This window comes from Ochotona curzoniae, unplaced genomic scaffold (genome assembly GCF_017591425.1).
Source record: "Ochotona curzoniae isolate NIBS_2020 unplaced genomic scaffold, NIBS_Ocur_1.0 scaffold_4506, whole genome shotgun sequence".
Taxonomy (NCBI): Eukaryota; Metazoa; Chordata; class Mammalia; order Lagomorpha; family Ochotonidae; genus Ochotona; species Ochotona curzoniae.
In genome coordinates this window covers 44,549,538-44,563,064 of record NW_024467119.1, presented here as the reverse complement: position 1 = coordinate 44,563,064, position 13,527 = coordinate 44,549,538, and the positions used below count along the sequence as shown (strand labels likewise).

General features: G+C 42.8%; 1 protein-coding gene across 7 annotated transcripts in view; it reads left to right on the top strand.

Moving 5' to 3' along the window:
- The window catches only part of LEF1 (lymphoid enhancer binding factor 1), a 124,653-nt gene that overhangs the window by 92,172 nt on the left and 18,954 nt on the right, over positions 1–13,527 (top strand). For 4 of the 7 annotated variants that reach the window (XM_040967399.1, XM_040967402.1, XM_040967400.1 and 1 more), the window contains exons 5-9: positions 9–99; positions 1,733–1,816; positions 3,804–3,926; positions 4,888–5,050; positions 11,111–11,218. In XM_040967399.1, the coding sequence (XP_040823333.1) occupies positions 9–99; positions 1,733–1,816; positions 3,804–3,926; positions 4,888–5,050; positions 11,111–11,218 (569 nt within the window). The remainder of the gene's footprint in view (positions 1–8; positions 100–1,732; positions 1,817–3,803; positions 3,927–4,887; positions 5,051–11,110; positions 11,219–13,527) is intronic. The other 3 variants (XM_040967401.1, XM_040967403.1, XM_040967405.1) reach the window with 1 other exon arrangement.

The window sequence follows — 13,527 nt, the reverse complement described above, 5'->3', positions numbered from 1 at the left end:
TTTAATAGGCATGTCCAGACATCCTCCAGCTCCTGATATGCCTACCTTTTACCCCCTGTCTCCGGGTGGCGTTGGCCAGATGACCCCACCTCTTGGCTGGTAAGATCCTGCTCGCAGCCTTCATCCAGGTGTTGGAACATGTGTTCTTCCATTTCCCACTCACACAAGTTAGCTTGAGGAATGAAAACACTTGTGGAGTTGAAGAAATTTCACATCAACAAGCAAGGTGTTAACTTTATTTCATTTCAATTTTAAAAGGTGGAAAACAACATCCAGCCTTTGAAATGGATCGAATCTGTTTGCTAATATGTGTAGAAAATGACCGTAGCATTTTGCTTTGAACTTTCAGTCTTATGGATTCAATTTGTGGCTTTGGGCGTTTGCTATGCCTTTACAATGTTATTCTCAGTGCAGTTTTTCTTTTTTTTTTTAAATTCTTTCATTTTTTTGTGAACAATTTAACTATTTTTGAAGCATGAACTTAGACATATTAAATATCTACCTCTTATAAGTGGCCAAGTAAGACAAATGACAAATTAGTTGACAGAAATCCAACAAAAGTAAAACATCTTTTGAATTTTCATAAAGTAAGCATAGAAGCTGAATTCAGAGAAATCAGAAAACTAATGTTAGGGCACTAATTTTTATTTTTTTCAGAATTCATATGGCTAATATTCCTACCTTATTCTCAGAAACATTCTTCCTGCAATCTCTGCAATTTTTTCTGCAAGTAAAGGAGATAACATTTTGGGAGAAAAAAAAATACCTTTGTTATATAGCCTACTATTTGGTTCAATTATTAACATACAACTTTTCCTCTTCCCACTCCTGTCCTTCTCCCATTTTTTTCTCGACCATTTCTGCCTCCAGGGAAACAAATGATGCTTCCACTTCAGCAAATGTATTTTTGCTTCCTCCGTTAGCCTGTCTTCTCACAGCCTCCACATCATTCCCCCTGTTTCACTATCTACATGTTGGGACATCGTCTCATCCCCTGCCTTGGCATTCCAGTGTGTGTAGTCTGTTTCCCTTTTAATCTCTCTTTGTCTCTGTTGACCAAGCAGCTCTGAATTTAAGTGATACAGACACTTTCCAAAGCTAGATCAATTATTCTGTGTGAACTTAGCTACTTAGGAGCAATAATCCCATGCCATGCTACATCTCTGACAGCCAGAAATCAAGACTAGAAAGGCAAAATGCCAGAGGTGGAAAGAGCAGAGGGAGAGACAGACTTCTCAGAGGGCAGAGATGCCTTCAGTTCATTGACCACTGACTTTCGGATTCCCACACATGTGTATAGAGTGGGGAGAAATGCAGTGTTGTCAACATGTCTGATCATTTTCATATAAAGATGAAATTTCAAGTCCTTCTTTCTTTCATCTCCTGAAATTCTGATGCAGGGCTTACTGGAGCTTCTTTTTCCCTTCTCAGGAGTAAGTGCTCTGAGTCAGTTACTCAGTGCCTACTTGGTTCTCAGGGTTAGTGAGGTTGGGAGAGGGGAAGGAAGTTGTTATGTGCTTTCCAAGTTGAACGTGGGAAATTTTCTTCAAGGTAAAGGGTACAGTTACTGGGTGGAGGGCACAGAAAGGAAACCATTATATATTTGAAGAAATGTCGCGGTCTATAATACTCCCACAAGATTCTATTGAAACATCTCCCCTCACCAAACTCATATTGCTGGTCAGTAACTGGTGTTTTGTCATTGATGGGTTCCTTTCTTCTGTGACCTCAGGCAAGGTCAGCCTGTATATCCCATCACGGGTGGATTCAGGCAACCCTACCCGTCCTCACTGTCAGTCGACACTTCCATGTCCAGGTAGGTGGAGGAGGATCCCTGGGGTCCCCGAGGACAAGCGGCTCTTCTCATGCTTGCATCTTGTGCGCCTCTGCTTGCCTCGTGGGCGGCTCGGAGGGGGCGTCCCAGCCGCGTGTGTGTCTGCGCAGTGTGCCTGGCTCCCACACTAGGTGTCATGCAGATTCTTGGCTAGGAGCTGCACGCTGGGCCCCAGCAAGACCACTCACACGGGCCACATTGCCACCTGACTGTGGGAAGAAAACTGTCCAGGAAACGGACGTCTTACGAAAAGCTTGCTGGAGGTTAGGGGGTGGGATAGGGGAGTAGGATAAACACTGGTTTGGTGTGAGTTCTGTAATTTGCTTCCTTGAAGGAAAGTTGTAACAGCTCCATGAGGCAGTGTTTGAACACACCCTGCTAGTTGTGAACCGGCCTGGAGCACGGCCGTGGAGACGGAGTGTGTTCACAGGCCAGACGTGCGTCCTAGTGTGTGAATCAGGCCCTGTGAGGACTTGTCGGTGGCTGCAGAGCTCTGGGAGAGCTGCCGCCGCACTGAGAAGCTGCTTTGTGTAACGCTTTTGCTTCTGGAAAGGAAGGCTTCTTTGCCCTGTGCTTGATGTACACAAATGTGTGGTGCGTCATCTGCGTGTCCCGTGCGGCTTCGTCAAGGGTCCAATGTGCTCGTGCCAGAGCCCAGCATGGGGCTCTTCACATGATGAGCCCAGCCTTTTTCTTAACGTAGATATGAAATTCACAGTTTCCATGGTGAATTTCAGCTTCAAAAATGCATACGTTATTTGCTCAGGGAATTGCAACTCTAGCTTGTTGGGTTGGAGGAATGGAATTAATAGCCTTCCCCTTGAAATATCTTTTTTGGCACTTTTAAGCAGTATAAGAACTACCCGATGTTAGGTCTGTCTCACAGGCAAATAAGCTAGCATCACGCATTTTTGCTAACAGTACATTTAGCCAAAGCATCATTATTTGGTCCAATATTTGTATTTTCACCATGTCATCCCAATGTTTTGAAATTTGGTTCTGCAACTTGACACATCCGAGCAGAGTTCCTTCTTTCCTTTCCAGATGAAGGAATTAATTGTACAGGCTGTGATAAAAGACCCGAGAATGTTGTGCTTGACGAATCAAGTGTTTACTTTACACTCAATTTGAAAAGCAAAAATTTCTAAGCAGAGACAAATTTGTCCCAAGCTGTTGTTGAAAATACTCTATTTTATTTTTCTTGCATGGCAGTTCCGTTGTGTTGGCTGGTGGTGGATGTTTTCTGATTTTATTTGTTTGTTTATTTGTGTATTTATGCTCTGTAAGCACATTCAGAATAAAGGCCTGCAGCGGTGTAATTTTTATCTTAATGGCAGAAACTGCGTCCTTCCCTTTATTTAAATTCTTCCCCTTCATTTCGTTGTCAGCTCTTCATGAGGCCAAATCTGTCCAACGTGACTCTGTTTCTGCATAAGAAGTCATTTTTTATGTTGTTAAAGTCAACATGTTGATTAAATGGGGGGACTGAAGACAAACTTCCTGTCCCTTTTCTCAGTTGTTCTCTCCAGACAATAAGGACCAAGTCAACAATATGAAAAACACTGGAGTGTGATGGTTCACTTCCCAGTGCGGTCGGTTTTTAAGTGGGATGTCTTTAAGCTTTCATTTAAAACTCATTTTAAAAGCTAAATAATTTAATGAAGTGTTATATTTCTAATAATTGCCATTATTGAAATTCTTTGAAGATTGCTTTACAATAAAAGATGGTTTTTGCTTTTTTTTTTTTAATGCCTTCCAGGAAGAACGTCAGATTCTATTATTAGTTTGAGAAAAAAAAAAAACTTCAGGAAATATTTTGTACTTGAATACAGAAGGGAAAAAATAATTACCAGTTCACTAATTTGTAGTTTCTATTCCTGTGAATAAATTCCATCCCTAGCCAGTAGCAGCTAGTATAGCTCTAGCTACAACAGCCGGTGGTACGTACTCTTCTCTTCTCTTCTCTTAGGTTTTCCCATCACATGATTCCTGGTCCTCCTGGCCCCCACACAACTGGCATCCCTCATCCAGCTATTGTAACGCCTCAGGTCAAGCAGGAGCATCCCCACACTGACAGCGACTTAATGCACGTGTACGTATACACCTGGTCTCCTCCGCAGCCCAGCTGCTTCTCCACCAACCCTGAGAGGTCCCTCAGCCTAGCTCTGCCTGGAAAGCTGTGTGCCCAGGACAAGAAGCAGCTTCCTTCTCGCTGTACTCTTTTGATCTCAGTTTGGAAAGGAGACCTCAGGAAGTGAAGGAAGCAGCAGAGCACAGGCATTGGTGAATCTTGAGCTGTGTGGCCCTGCAGCAGAGGGTTTTAATCTGCAGACGCTACGGAGAGCCAGTTGGTTCTTAAGTGAACTTGATGGGAGGGTTGAAGGCAGTGCCTTCTGGGATTCAGTTACCTGGCATGGGCTTCAGCCCAGTGATCTCCCCTGAGCCAGGGTTGACTCAGACTGCTCAAGCAAGGCTCAGTGACAGAAGAAATTTTTAGCAGAGCTTTTCATTTTAGAGTGTGTGGACAAGAGGTGGGGACCAGGGAAGAGAGTATGTGATAGCCCATAGACCCCTAAGCAAAGTTCACATACCTTTGGGAAAAAGGGTCTACATTTTCACTAATGTCCCAGAGTGTTCCAGCCCACTTGCCCATTAGGAAGAGTTGAGAATTTCCATTCTGGAAGAGAAATCAGATCACCTGCTCTGTAGTGGGGGGAGAGGGGCAAGGAGCCCAAAGCCTTGGACCTTGGAGCCTCTTCCCTATCCCAAGTGCAATTCCATTTCAGCAGAAGCACTTACCAAACCTTAGGCACACTTTCTCAATCCACGGGGCCCTTTGGGCACACAGAGTCCTGCACTGCATGAGAGACACCCACCACCGAAGCGGGGGGCGGGGGGGCAGGTTTCGCCATCTGTAAGCTGGCAGTATGCAGGGGACTTGGGGACAGCTGGAACAGCTGCGTCCAGCCTGACCCATGATTGAAACAAATGCCTCACTTCTCTCTCCCTCTCTTGTTTTCCTTGTCCCCTGTCCACCACACCACCACTTTTAGGAAGCCTCAGCATGAACAGAGAAAGGAACAAGAGCCAAAAAGACCTCACATTAAGAAGCCTCTGAATGCTTTTATGTTATACATGAAAGAAATGAGAGCAAATGTCGTAGCTGAGTGTACGCTCAAGGAAAGTGCAGCTATCAACCAGATTCTGGGCAGAAGGGTAAGTAGTGGGATGGTAAATAAATGTTTGTGCTTATTAGGAAACAGCTGAATGAAAATCTTGCCAGATTTACTTACCTATCAGGGAGTCATTGAATGCAATTGTATAACTGAAGGCACTTTGGGAAGGAAAGTGTAAGATTTGGTAATAGCTTTTAGAAGCATTAAATGATGTAATGCGTGGCAAACCACCCAAGACACTTCCCATAAATAACTCTTCTGACTGTTATAGTTAAAGCAGGTACTTGTTGAGCATCTTTTCTGTGTCAGGCAGGATGCTGGGTGTTAGATAAACATTGCTGAATAAAAGAAATACAGTTTGTGAAATTTCTAGAGTTGGAAGAGTGCAGACATTGGTCAAATAATCACCCAATGAATACTGAAGTTGTGATAAATTCTGTGGATGAAAGGGGCACGAGTCTGTGAGAAAGCCCAGGGACTTGGGGTCTTAGTTCTCTCTGGGACAGTTGCATTCATTAGGCCAGGGATGATCTGAGCAATAAGTAGGAATCTGTAGGCACTGTAGATTCCACTCGGAGTGCAGACAGAGTGAGGAAAGCTTTTAGTCCACTGAAGGAGATGCATCAAGGCCTTTGGGAAAGCATTCTTGTAGAGAGGCGGCTGCACCTTGCAAGACAGAGGCAGATCTTCCACTGCAAAACTCTGGGTGGAAGAACTGAGTCTTAGCTGCTTCACTTTTGATCTGTTTTTTTGTTTTTTTTTTTTTTTTTTTTTGCTAATATCCCTAGGAAAGTAGTGGAGGATGGCCCGCATGTTTGAGCCCCTGCATCCATGTGGAAGACTTGGAAGAAGTTTCTGGCTCCTAGTTTTGGCCTGGCCCAACCCTGGCCTTTGTGGCTGTTTGAAGAATGAATCAGAGAATGAAAGATCTCTTTTTCTCTCCCTGCTTCCTTCCTCTCTATTTTCAAATGCATAAATCCTTTTTATAAAGGGCAACAGGAGAGGAATGCCCTGTTGACTATCTCCAGCAGCTAGGGCTGGACCAGGCAGATGCCAGAAGCTTAGAACTTCATCCAGGCTTCCTACATGGTGGGGTTAAGGGCCCAAGTAATTGGGCTGTTTTTCACTGGTTTCACAGGTTCATCAACAGGGACCTGGATTGGAAGTGGAGCAGTTGGGGCTTGAATGGGTACCCATACAAATTGCTGGTGTCACATGCTGGGGCTAAATCCATGTTCTATAATGCCAGCCCTGCCGTCTGATTGTTGAAGGATACATATGCAAGGTTCATGCCTTGCCCTCTTTGTTATTTCTTTTTTGACCCATGCAGGAATATTTTTCTGAGTCACTGTTACAAACCAGGCATCAGATTCAAACTGGGACAGACACTAAGATTCCCTACCCAACCACTACCCGAAAGACTAATTTTGCAAGATTGAAATGGCTTTGGTTAGGTATCTGAAGAATAGAACAGAAAATCTGAATTTCTTAAATTCAGATTATAGTCTTGCTGTAACTAAATTAGAAATTTAGACACATTGCTGTTATACTAAGTTGTGCTTTAGGGAATTATTATTATTATATTGTTATTTGAAAGGCAATTACCCAGAGAGAGAAAGTACTGGTTCACTCTTCAAATGGCCACAGGGGTGGAAGATGACCTGATTTAGAGCAGGCAGCTTCTTCCAAATCTCCCACCAGGTACCAGTGCCCACAGACTTGAGCCATTCTCCACTGCCTTCCCAAGCTGTGAACAGGGAGCTGGATCAGAAGGGGAGCAGCTGAGTCATGAACAGATGGCACAGTATGGCATGCTAGTGCTGCAGGTGGAGGCATAGCCTGCCACACCACAGTACCAACTCCGTGTTATAGCTTTTTGCTTTGTGACCCTTATTTGCTTGCTTTCTACAAGCTCTTTAAAAATTCATGCTCTGTCAGTGAGTGTTCAGGTGAGGAAGACCTTTGTGAGAATCTTAAACATATGTGCTCCAAACTAAATGCTTTTGTGTGTTTGTAATGGAAAGGATGCCAAAGGTGGCCAGTCCACACAGAGGAGGGACGCAGGTGTTTGTGCCTGATCAGTTACATTGGGTAGTCCCCAAATATTGGTATATCCAATCTACAAGACACCAGGATTTCGGGAGCTGGCTGCACTGACAGTGGATAGCTTGCCTGATGTCCTGTATGCAGTGCCCTATCTTCCTGTGGATTCTTAAATGCTTAATAATTACAGTGATTCCCCACGCCAGACCCTAGCAGGTGAGCGTGTCCCACCATCTTTGAAGATGACCACCTTAAAAGCCCGAAGGCCAATGAATTTTCTTTCCCTCTTTTTCAAAGAAGAAATCAGGGCAAAAGAAGAGTTGACATTTTTAAAGTTTTTGTAAAACTCTCAGCTTTTTCTTTTTCAAAGCTAAAGCCCTTTTGGCCCTCCAGCAGGAATTATTTCCCTGCTCAGTAGAGTAGGTGAGGGATATGATACAGAGGTATGCTTCGTATTTTTAATGCGCGTTTTTAACAATTGTTACTTTCTCAGCTCCCATAACTATCCCCAGATCCAAGCCTGTGTCCTCAAGGATGGTTCTCATTTGGACTCTTTCTCTGTCTTTGATTTAGGCACCTGTTTCTATTTATAGGGCTTTGAGATCTTTGATTAAGATCAGGTTTTCTATCCTTTCATAACTCCCCTCTGGCAGGGCAGTCCCTACCAGCTCTTTAATGTCCCTGGCTTTAACATCATGAAGTTTTACACTGGGATAATTAGAGTTCTTTAAAGGAGATCTTAAGTCTGTCCTGGCACATTTTATCTTCTGATTTTTATTCATCTTCACTGTCTGTCTACGATAGAAATGTTCATATGAATTAATCAAGGTATTCTTAATTCATATTATAAATAAAAATAACACAGTTCTTAGTTTCAAACAAGTTGGGTTTTTTCTTTTTGCAGGTTTTCCTTGCTATTAAGGAAATTATATTTATGACAAATTTACTATCTATATATTTTGGAGCCACATAAATCTCTTCTAATTCAATGAGTATATTTTATCTTTGACAAATTAAATTTGATTTTTAAAATACTTTTTATTTTTACAGTAAGCAAAGAAATTCAGAAGCTTATTTTAACCACTTGTATTTCAGGAAAATTTTAAGGCCATCTTTGTGTTCTGTACTGAACTTGTTTCTAATGCAAAATTTGTTTGCTGCTGTTTTAACTACCTACTCCTCTGGTCTGATAAATGAAATTTGTGAGCAGGTCTTATGCATTGAAAATAGCAGGAAACCGGGACTGTTGTTATGCTTCAACTGCTTAATCCTCCACCTCCAAGTGCCAGCATTCCGTATGGGCACCATTTCATGTCCCTGCTGCTCCACTTCCCATCCAGCTCCCTGCTTGTGGCCTGGGAAAGCAGTAGAGGATGTCCCAAAGCTTTGTAATTTTGCAACCATATGTAGGAGATCTGGAAGAGGCTTCTGGCTTCAGATTGGCTCAGCCCTGACATTTGTGGCCATTTGGGGAGTGAGCCATTGGATAAAGTATCTCTCTCTCCTTCTCTCTGGAAATCTGTCTTTCCAAAGGAAAAAGAAAAGTCTTTTTTTTTTTCTTGTTAAAGGAAAACAGCAGGAAACTCAGAGGCTACTGACATCACAAATAAATAGCTTCGTTTGTGCCCTGCCTTTTCTCTCCTTGGGTTTCATTTAGTTATACTTAGTAGGAGTCTTTTTGTCAACCTAAGTTTTCTGTTTCCACTGAAAAGTACCTAATTGTTTGGGTAGGAGTTCCAGCCTTAATCCTGAAACATATTTTGAAGGCAAATACTATTTAGGATTTTATATTTTCTCAGTAAGTCCTAAAGCTCCCTAAAATTATACTGATAGGTTGCATAATAAAAGATGTTGCGTTTGTAGGAAAATAGTGATCTAATGAATGATGTGTGGCTGTAAAATAGAAGACAATGGGTTTGTCCATTTTTCTACTTTTGATAATGTTTTTGCCTTCTTGTCAATAGCATTTGTTTAGCACAACAGCTAAGTGTAAATGATAAGCGTGTTTTCTCAGCCACCACCAAGGCTGCCCTTGTGGACAATCTGCCGTTGTGTCAGGGTGGTCTGCCCTGCCAACATATCTTAACGTTGGAGGAGGCCGTGGTTTGCTAGAGGCCATGTGACTTTTCCTTCCCAGCCTGCCCTTCCACCACTGCCCCAGAGTGGCTGGTGCTTGGGCTCAGTGCTTCCACTGCTTACTCTGCTAGCATAGAGATACATGCTTCCAGGGATTTTCCTTTCTGTTTCTTGGGTTTTGGCTTTATTTTGTTTGAGAATTGCCTTTATTTTTCTGCCACCTCTCCCTGTTTTGTTTTGCTTTTAAAGAACACCTATTAAACCTGATCTGTCTTTAGGCTCATTCCAAGTCCTGCTGTGTGTCATGCTTTTTAACTTTACATTCTCCACTTGTAAAGCAATTAAAAAATAAATCACCTTCTGCATCCAGCACAGCGTGCCAAACTTTCAAAGGAAATAGGGTCTGATGCCCTGCTTGTGGGCATGGGCCAGAGGCCCAGCTGGCAGTGCAGTGGTGCCTTGGTGAGGGTGGCTGCTTGTTTTGATGTCAGACACACAGCAGGCATTTGTTGCTGGAGGGCAGCTACTTAGCTACACCTTAGGGGCACCATCTGAGTTTATGAGGACTTGGACATAGCCTTCAGGAGTTTTTCCCTTCTCGTCAATCTGCTCTTTGCCTCTCCCCTACTGAATCCTCTCTTTTCATCATTTAAAAAAATAAAAAGAATAATAAAGCATTAAGATCAATATATATAGGGTGCCCATGGATGGGGAAGGATTATGTAGCCTGCATTGGGGACGAAGCAAAATGGGAAGCTCCACACCCAAGACCGACGGCAGGACAGGAGTACGGAGAGGCCTAGGCTGGCTGGAGAAGAAAGCACCTGTTAACTGATGGGCCGGAGGGACTCTGATCCTTCCTCCCACAGCTGCCATCACCTCACTGCTCATGGATCTCTACATCCTATCCAGTTCTCCCTAGAAGGAGAGAAAATGCTTCAAAAACTTTGTTCTGCATAGGGTGACTCATTTGCAACATGCAAAACAGTGTGCAAACCTAAGCCACTTAACAATCCCAAGTGGATGCCTTGTCTAAATAAACTGCTCTGTGATACTATATGTTTGTGTTTGTTTTTAGATATTACTTATATAAACATTTAAAATACAAGTATAGTTTAAAATGTTAACTATATATTAGAGTCACATATTTAATATTAGACCTAAAACATTAAGCATAATATATTTACTTTATAATCATGTATACATATGTGTGTATAACAGTTATGTAAAAAAGGAAATGGAAAGTTGGACAGTCAGCTGCTGTATTCCCCTTATTAAAAAGCACAATGACAAATTCTAGATGGCAGAGTAATCTTAAGTAGTGCTCCTTGCTTTCCATGAGAAAGAAGCCAAAAACTGTCACTCTGGAAGGTGCCTGTGGGAGTGCACAATGCCATCCCTGTTCTCCCTAGAGCCAACTGGCATGTCTGGAAGTGTGTGGAGCTGGTGTAGAGATGGAGACGGACAGATGGCCATCTCATGTCTTGCCCACTCCATAGGCAGGATCATATGATGGAGGTTTCAGATTGTTCACATGACAGAATGGGTGAGGGTGTGTCTGATCCCAAGGACATCTGGAAATTATCACATTTTGCAGTACTTGGGCCCATACATCAGAATATGCACCAAACGGTGAGAAAGGGTCAAGTTGGGTGTTGAGGTTCGCCAGAGGAAGTACTTTGTAATTTCTCCTGGTAAATAGGAAAGGGTGGGTGACAGAAATCTTTCTTTGAGTGCTTTGAGGGACTTTGAAGTGTTTTCTTATGAGATCAGAGAACAGACTGGGTAGACCAACTGGAGTTTGAGTTTCTCCACAGCCACCAAGGCTCCACGTGGATTACTACTGTGCCTGGTTTTTCGCCATTTAAAACATGAATGAAAGGTTAAATGCTTCATCTTTTCATTTTACAGTATTTGGAGCAGGAAATATTCTACTACCATTTTGCTTACTTTTTTCCCCTCCTTCTCTGTTTTGTTTTAGTGGCATGCCCTATCCCGTGAAGAACAGGCTAAATACTATGAATTAGCACGGAAAGAAAGACAGCTACATATGCAGCTCTATCCAGGCTGGTCTGCAAGAGACAATTATGTAAGCCCCTTCTCCATACCTGTGTCTCTGTACTTGCACTCTTTCCTGTTTCTTTAAAAAAGAAATGTGCTTCAAGGCATATATAATACTAGTAGTATTTGTTAATGTACTTTATATTGAAGATTTCATGGGTATATTACAGTAGGAAACCCTTGAGCTGTCATATGGTATTTTTCTTCTTTGTTTTTGCTGTGGGTACCAATGCAATAAAGCCTAATTTGAAAGTCAAAATGTAAGTAAAACTTTATCATTAAAATATTGGTGACAGAAAAGGGAAAGCCCCCATCGGTAAATCTCACCACGTAAAGGCAGCATTAGAGTAGTAACAGCTTGTTCTACTTCCATTATTTGTGTCCTCTTTGTACCTCAAAAAGTTTATAGGAAATGGAATGAAAGATGTTTGTTTTATTGCAAAAAAATTTGACGTCATATGTGGGTTCTTTTTAACACACATTCCCATGAACTTTTTGCAGACTGCTGTGCGTGCGTGCGCGTGTGTGTGTGTGTGTGTGTGTGTGTGTATATCATTTGTGCCCTATGTCTCACTCTTAACTGTAAAGCCATAGTGCTTATGTGTATTAGCAGTCTAGTGAGTGTCACAGTTAGCTAGGCATTTTCATTTGTTCCTGCTTTCACACATTTAAGTTGCAATTTTTTTTACTTAAAGAATCTGCTGTGGTGTGTCCATGCCTGAAATATGTGTGTGTATTCTGAATTGTTATTTCTGTATGTTAGATTTATAGTAATGAAATTGTTGGGTTAAAGAATATCAGTATCTTAAAGTTCTTGATACATGTTGTCAAACTACTTCCTGCAGGAGTTACAATATTTTTAAATCCTTAAAAGCAATATGTTTAAGTGACTGGCTATGGACTAATTCAAACAAAACAAAAAAAACCTGTTTTTTTACTTCACTGTAATGTACATGGCCCCTTTTGTATTTTATTCAGCTGCAGTAGGCATTATCATGTTTTAAGCACTACTGATTTTATAGGCAAGAAAATACCTCATTTATATTGCCAGTTATTTTAACACTATAGAGTCTGAGTATCATGGTAATGTAGATTTTGTTTTTAAAAAATATTCATTTACTTATGTGAATGATAGAATTAGGGGGAAGGGAGAAACTTCCATCTACCAGTGCACTGCTCAAGTGGCTGCAAAGCCAGGAACCCAGAACTGCATCTGGGTCTCCCACGTGAGTGCAGGGGTCCCAGGCACCTTAGCAGGGAGCTGGATCTGAAGTGAACCAGTCAGGACTTGAACCAGTGCTCCAGCAGGAATCCCAGGATCGCAGGTAGGAGCTTAAACCGCTGTATTACAGATTCAGACCCGTGAATGTCGTTTCCATAGTGCAAAGACTGAGAAAGTATCCTATAAGTTGTATGCTTGTAGATTGTGTTTATTATGTATGTATATATATTTTATACAGGAAAATGTTTTTACTATGTAGGCTCTTAAAATAATGTAGGATTTTGGAGAGTCCTGCCTTGGTTTTTTTTCATCCTGCTTTCATGGAGCACCATGACTGAATAGCTCATAAACAACAGATATTACCTCTGTTCTGGAGACTGGGAGACTAAGCTGAAGGTGTGGTCAGGCTTGGTGGCTGGTGAGGGCTCAGTCCCTATGTGGAAGTGTCCCCATTATGGTGGGGGGAGAGGAAGAGGGGGTCCTGCAGCCCCTCCCCCAGCCCCAGCCTCCTAAATGGGACAGAGACAGAGCTTCCCAGCTGGCCCCAACAGCAGCGACTGGGCCAGGCCAACACCAGTAGCTTAGAACTCAGTCCTGGCCTCTCTCTCAGATGACCCAAGTACTCAGCCGTCCGTCACTTGTTATCCTGTAGGAGGCACGTGAGCAGGAAGCTGGAGTTGGGACCAGGGCCAGGACTTGAACCCAGGCACTTTTGTGTAAGGTTCAGACACCCCAGGTGGTGCTTAACCATTGTGCTAAACAAACACCTCCCCTCCGCTCCCACTGCGCACAGGTTCTCTTTCATAAGAGAGCTGATCCTATTCATGAAGTCTTTGCCTGTGTGCCCTGGTCTCCTCCCAGAGGCTCCCCCTGTTTGTTGATCACACCGGAGTCATAATTTGAACCTGCACACTTGGGGGGCGATGCTAGCACCCATCAGTAGCAGGGGTCATATTCCATGTGATGAGAGCAGCAGGAGAAATGTTAGCCAGGATAGTTCTCAGAGTGGAACAGTCTCTTCAGAAAAGGACAAGGAGGGCACCCTGAGCCAATACAGTATCCTGCGTGGCCACTGCCCAGGGCGTTCCTGTACAGCTTAGGGCATGAGGGCAGGT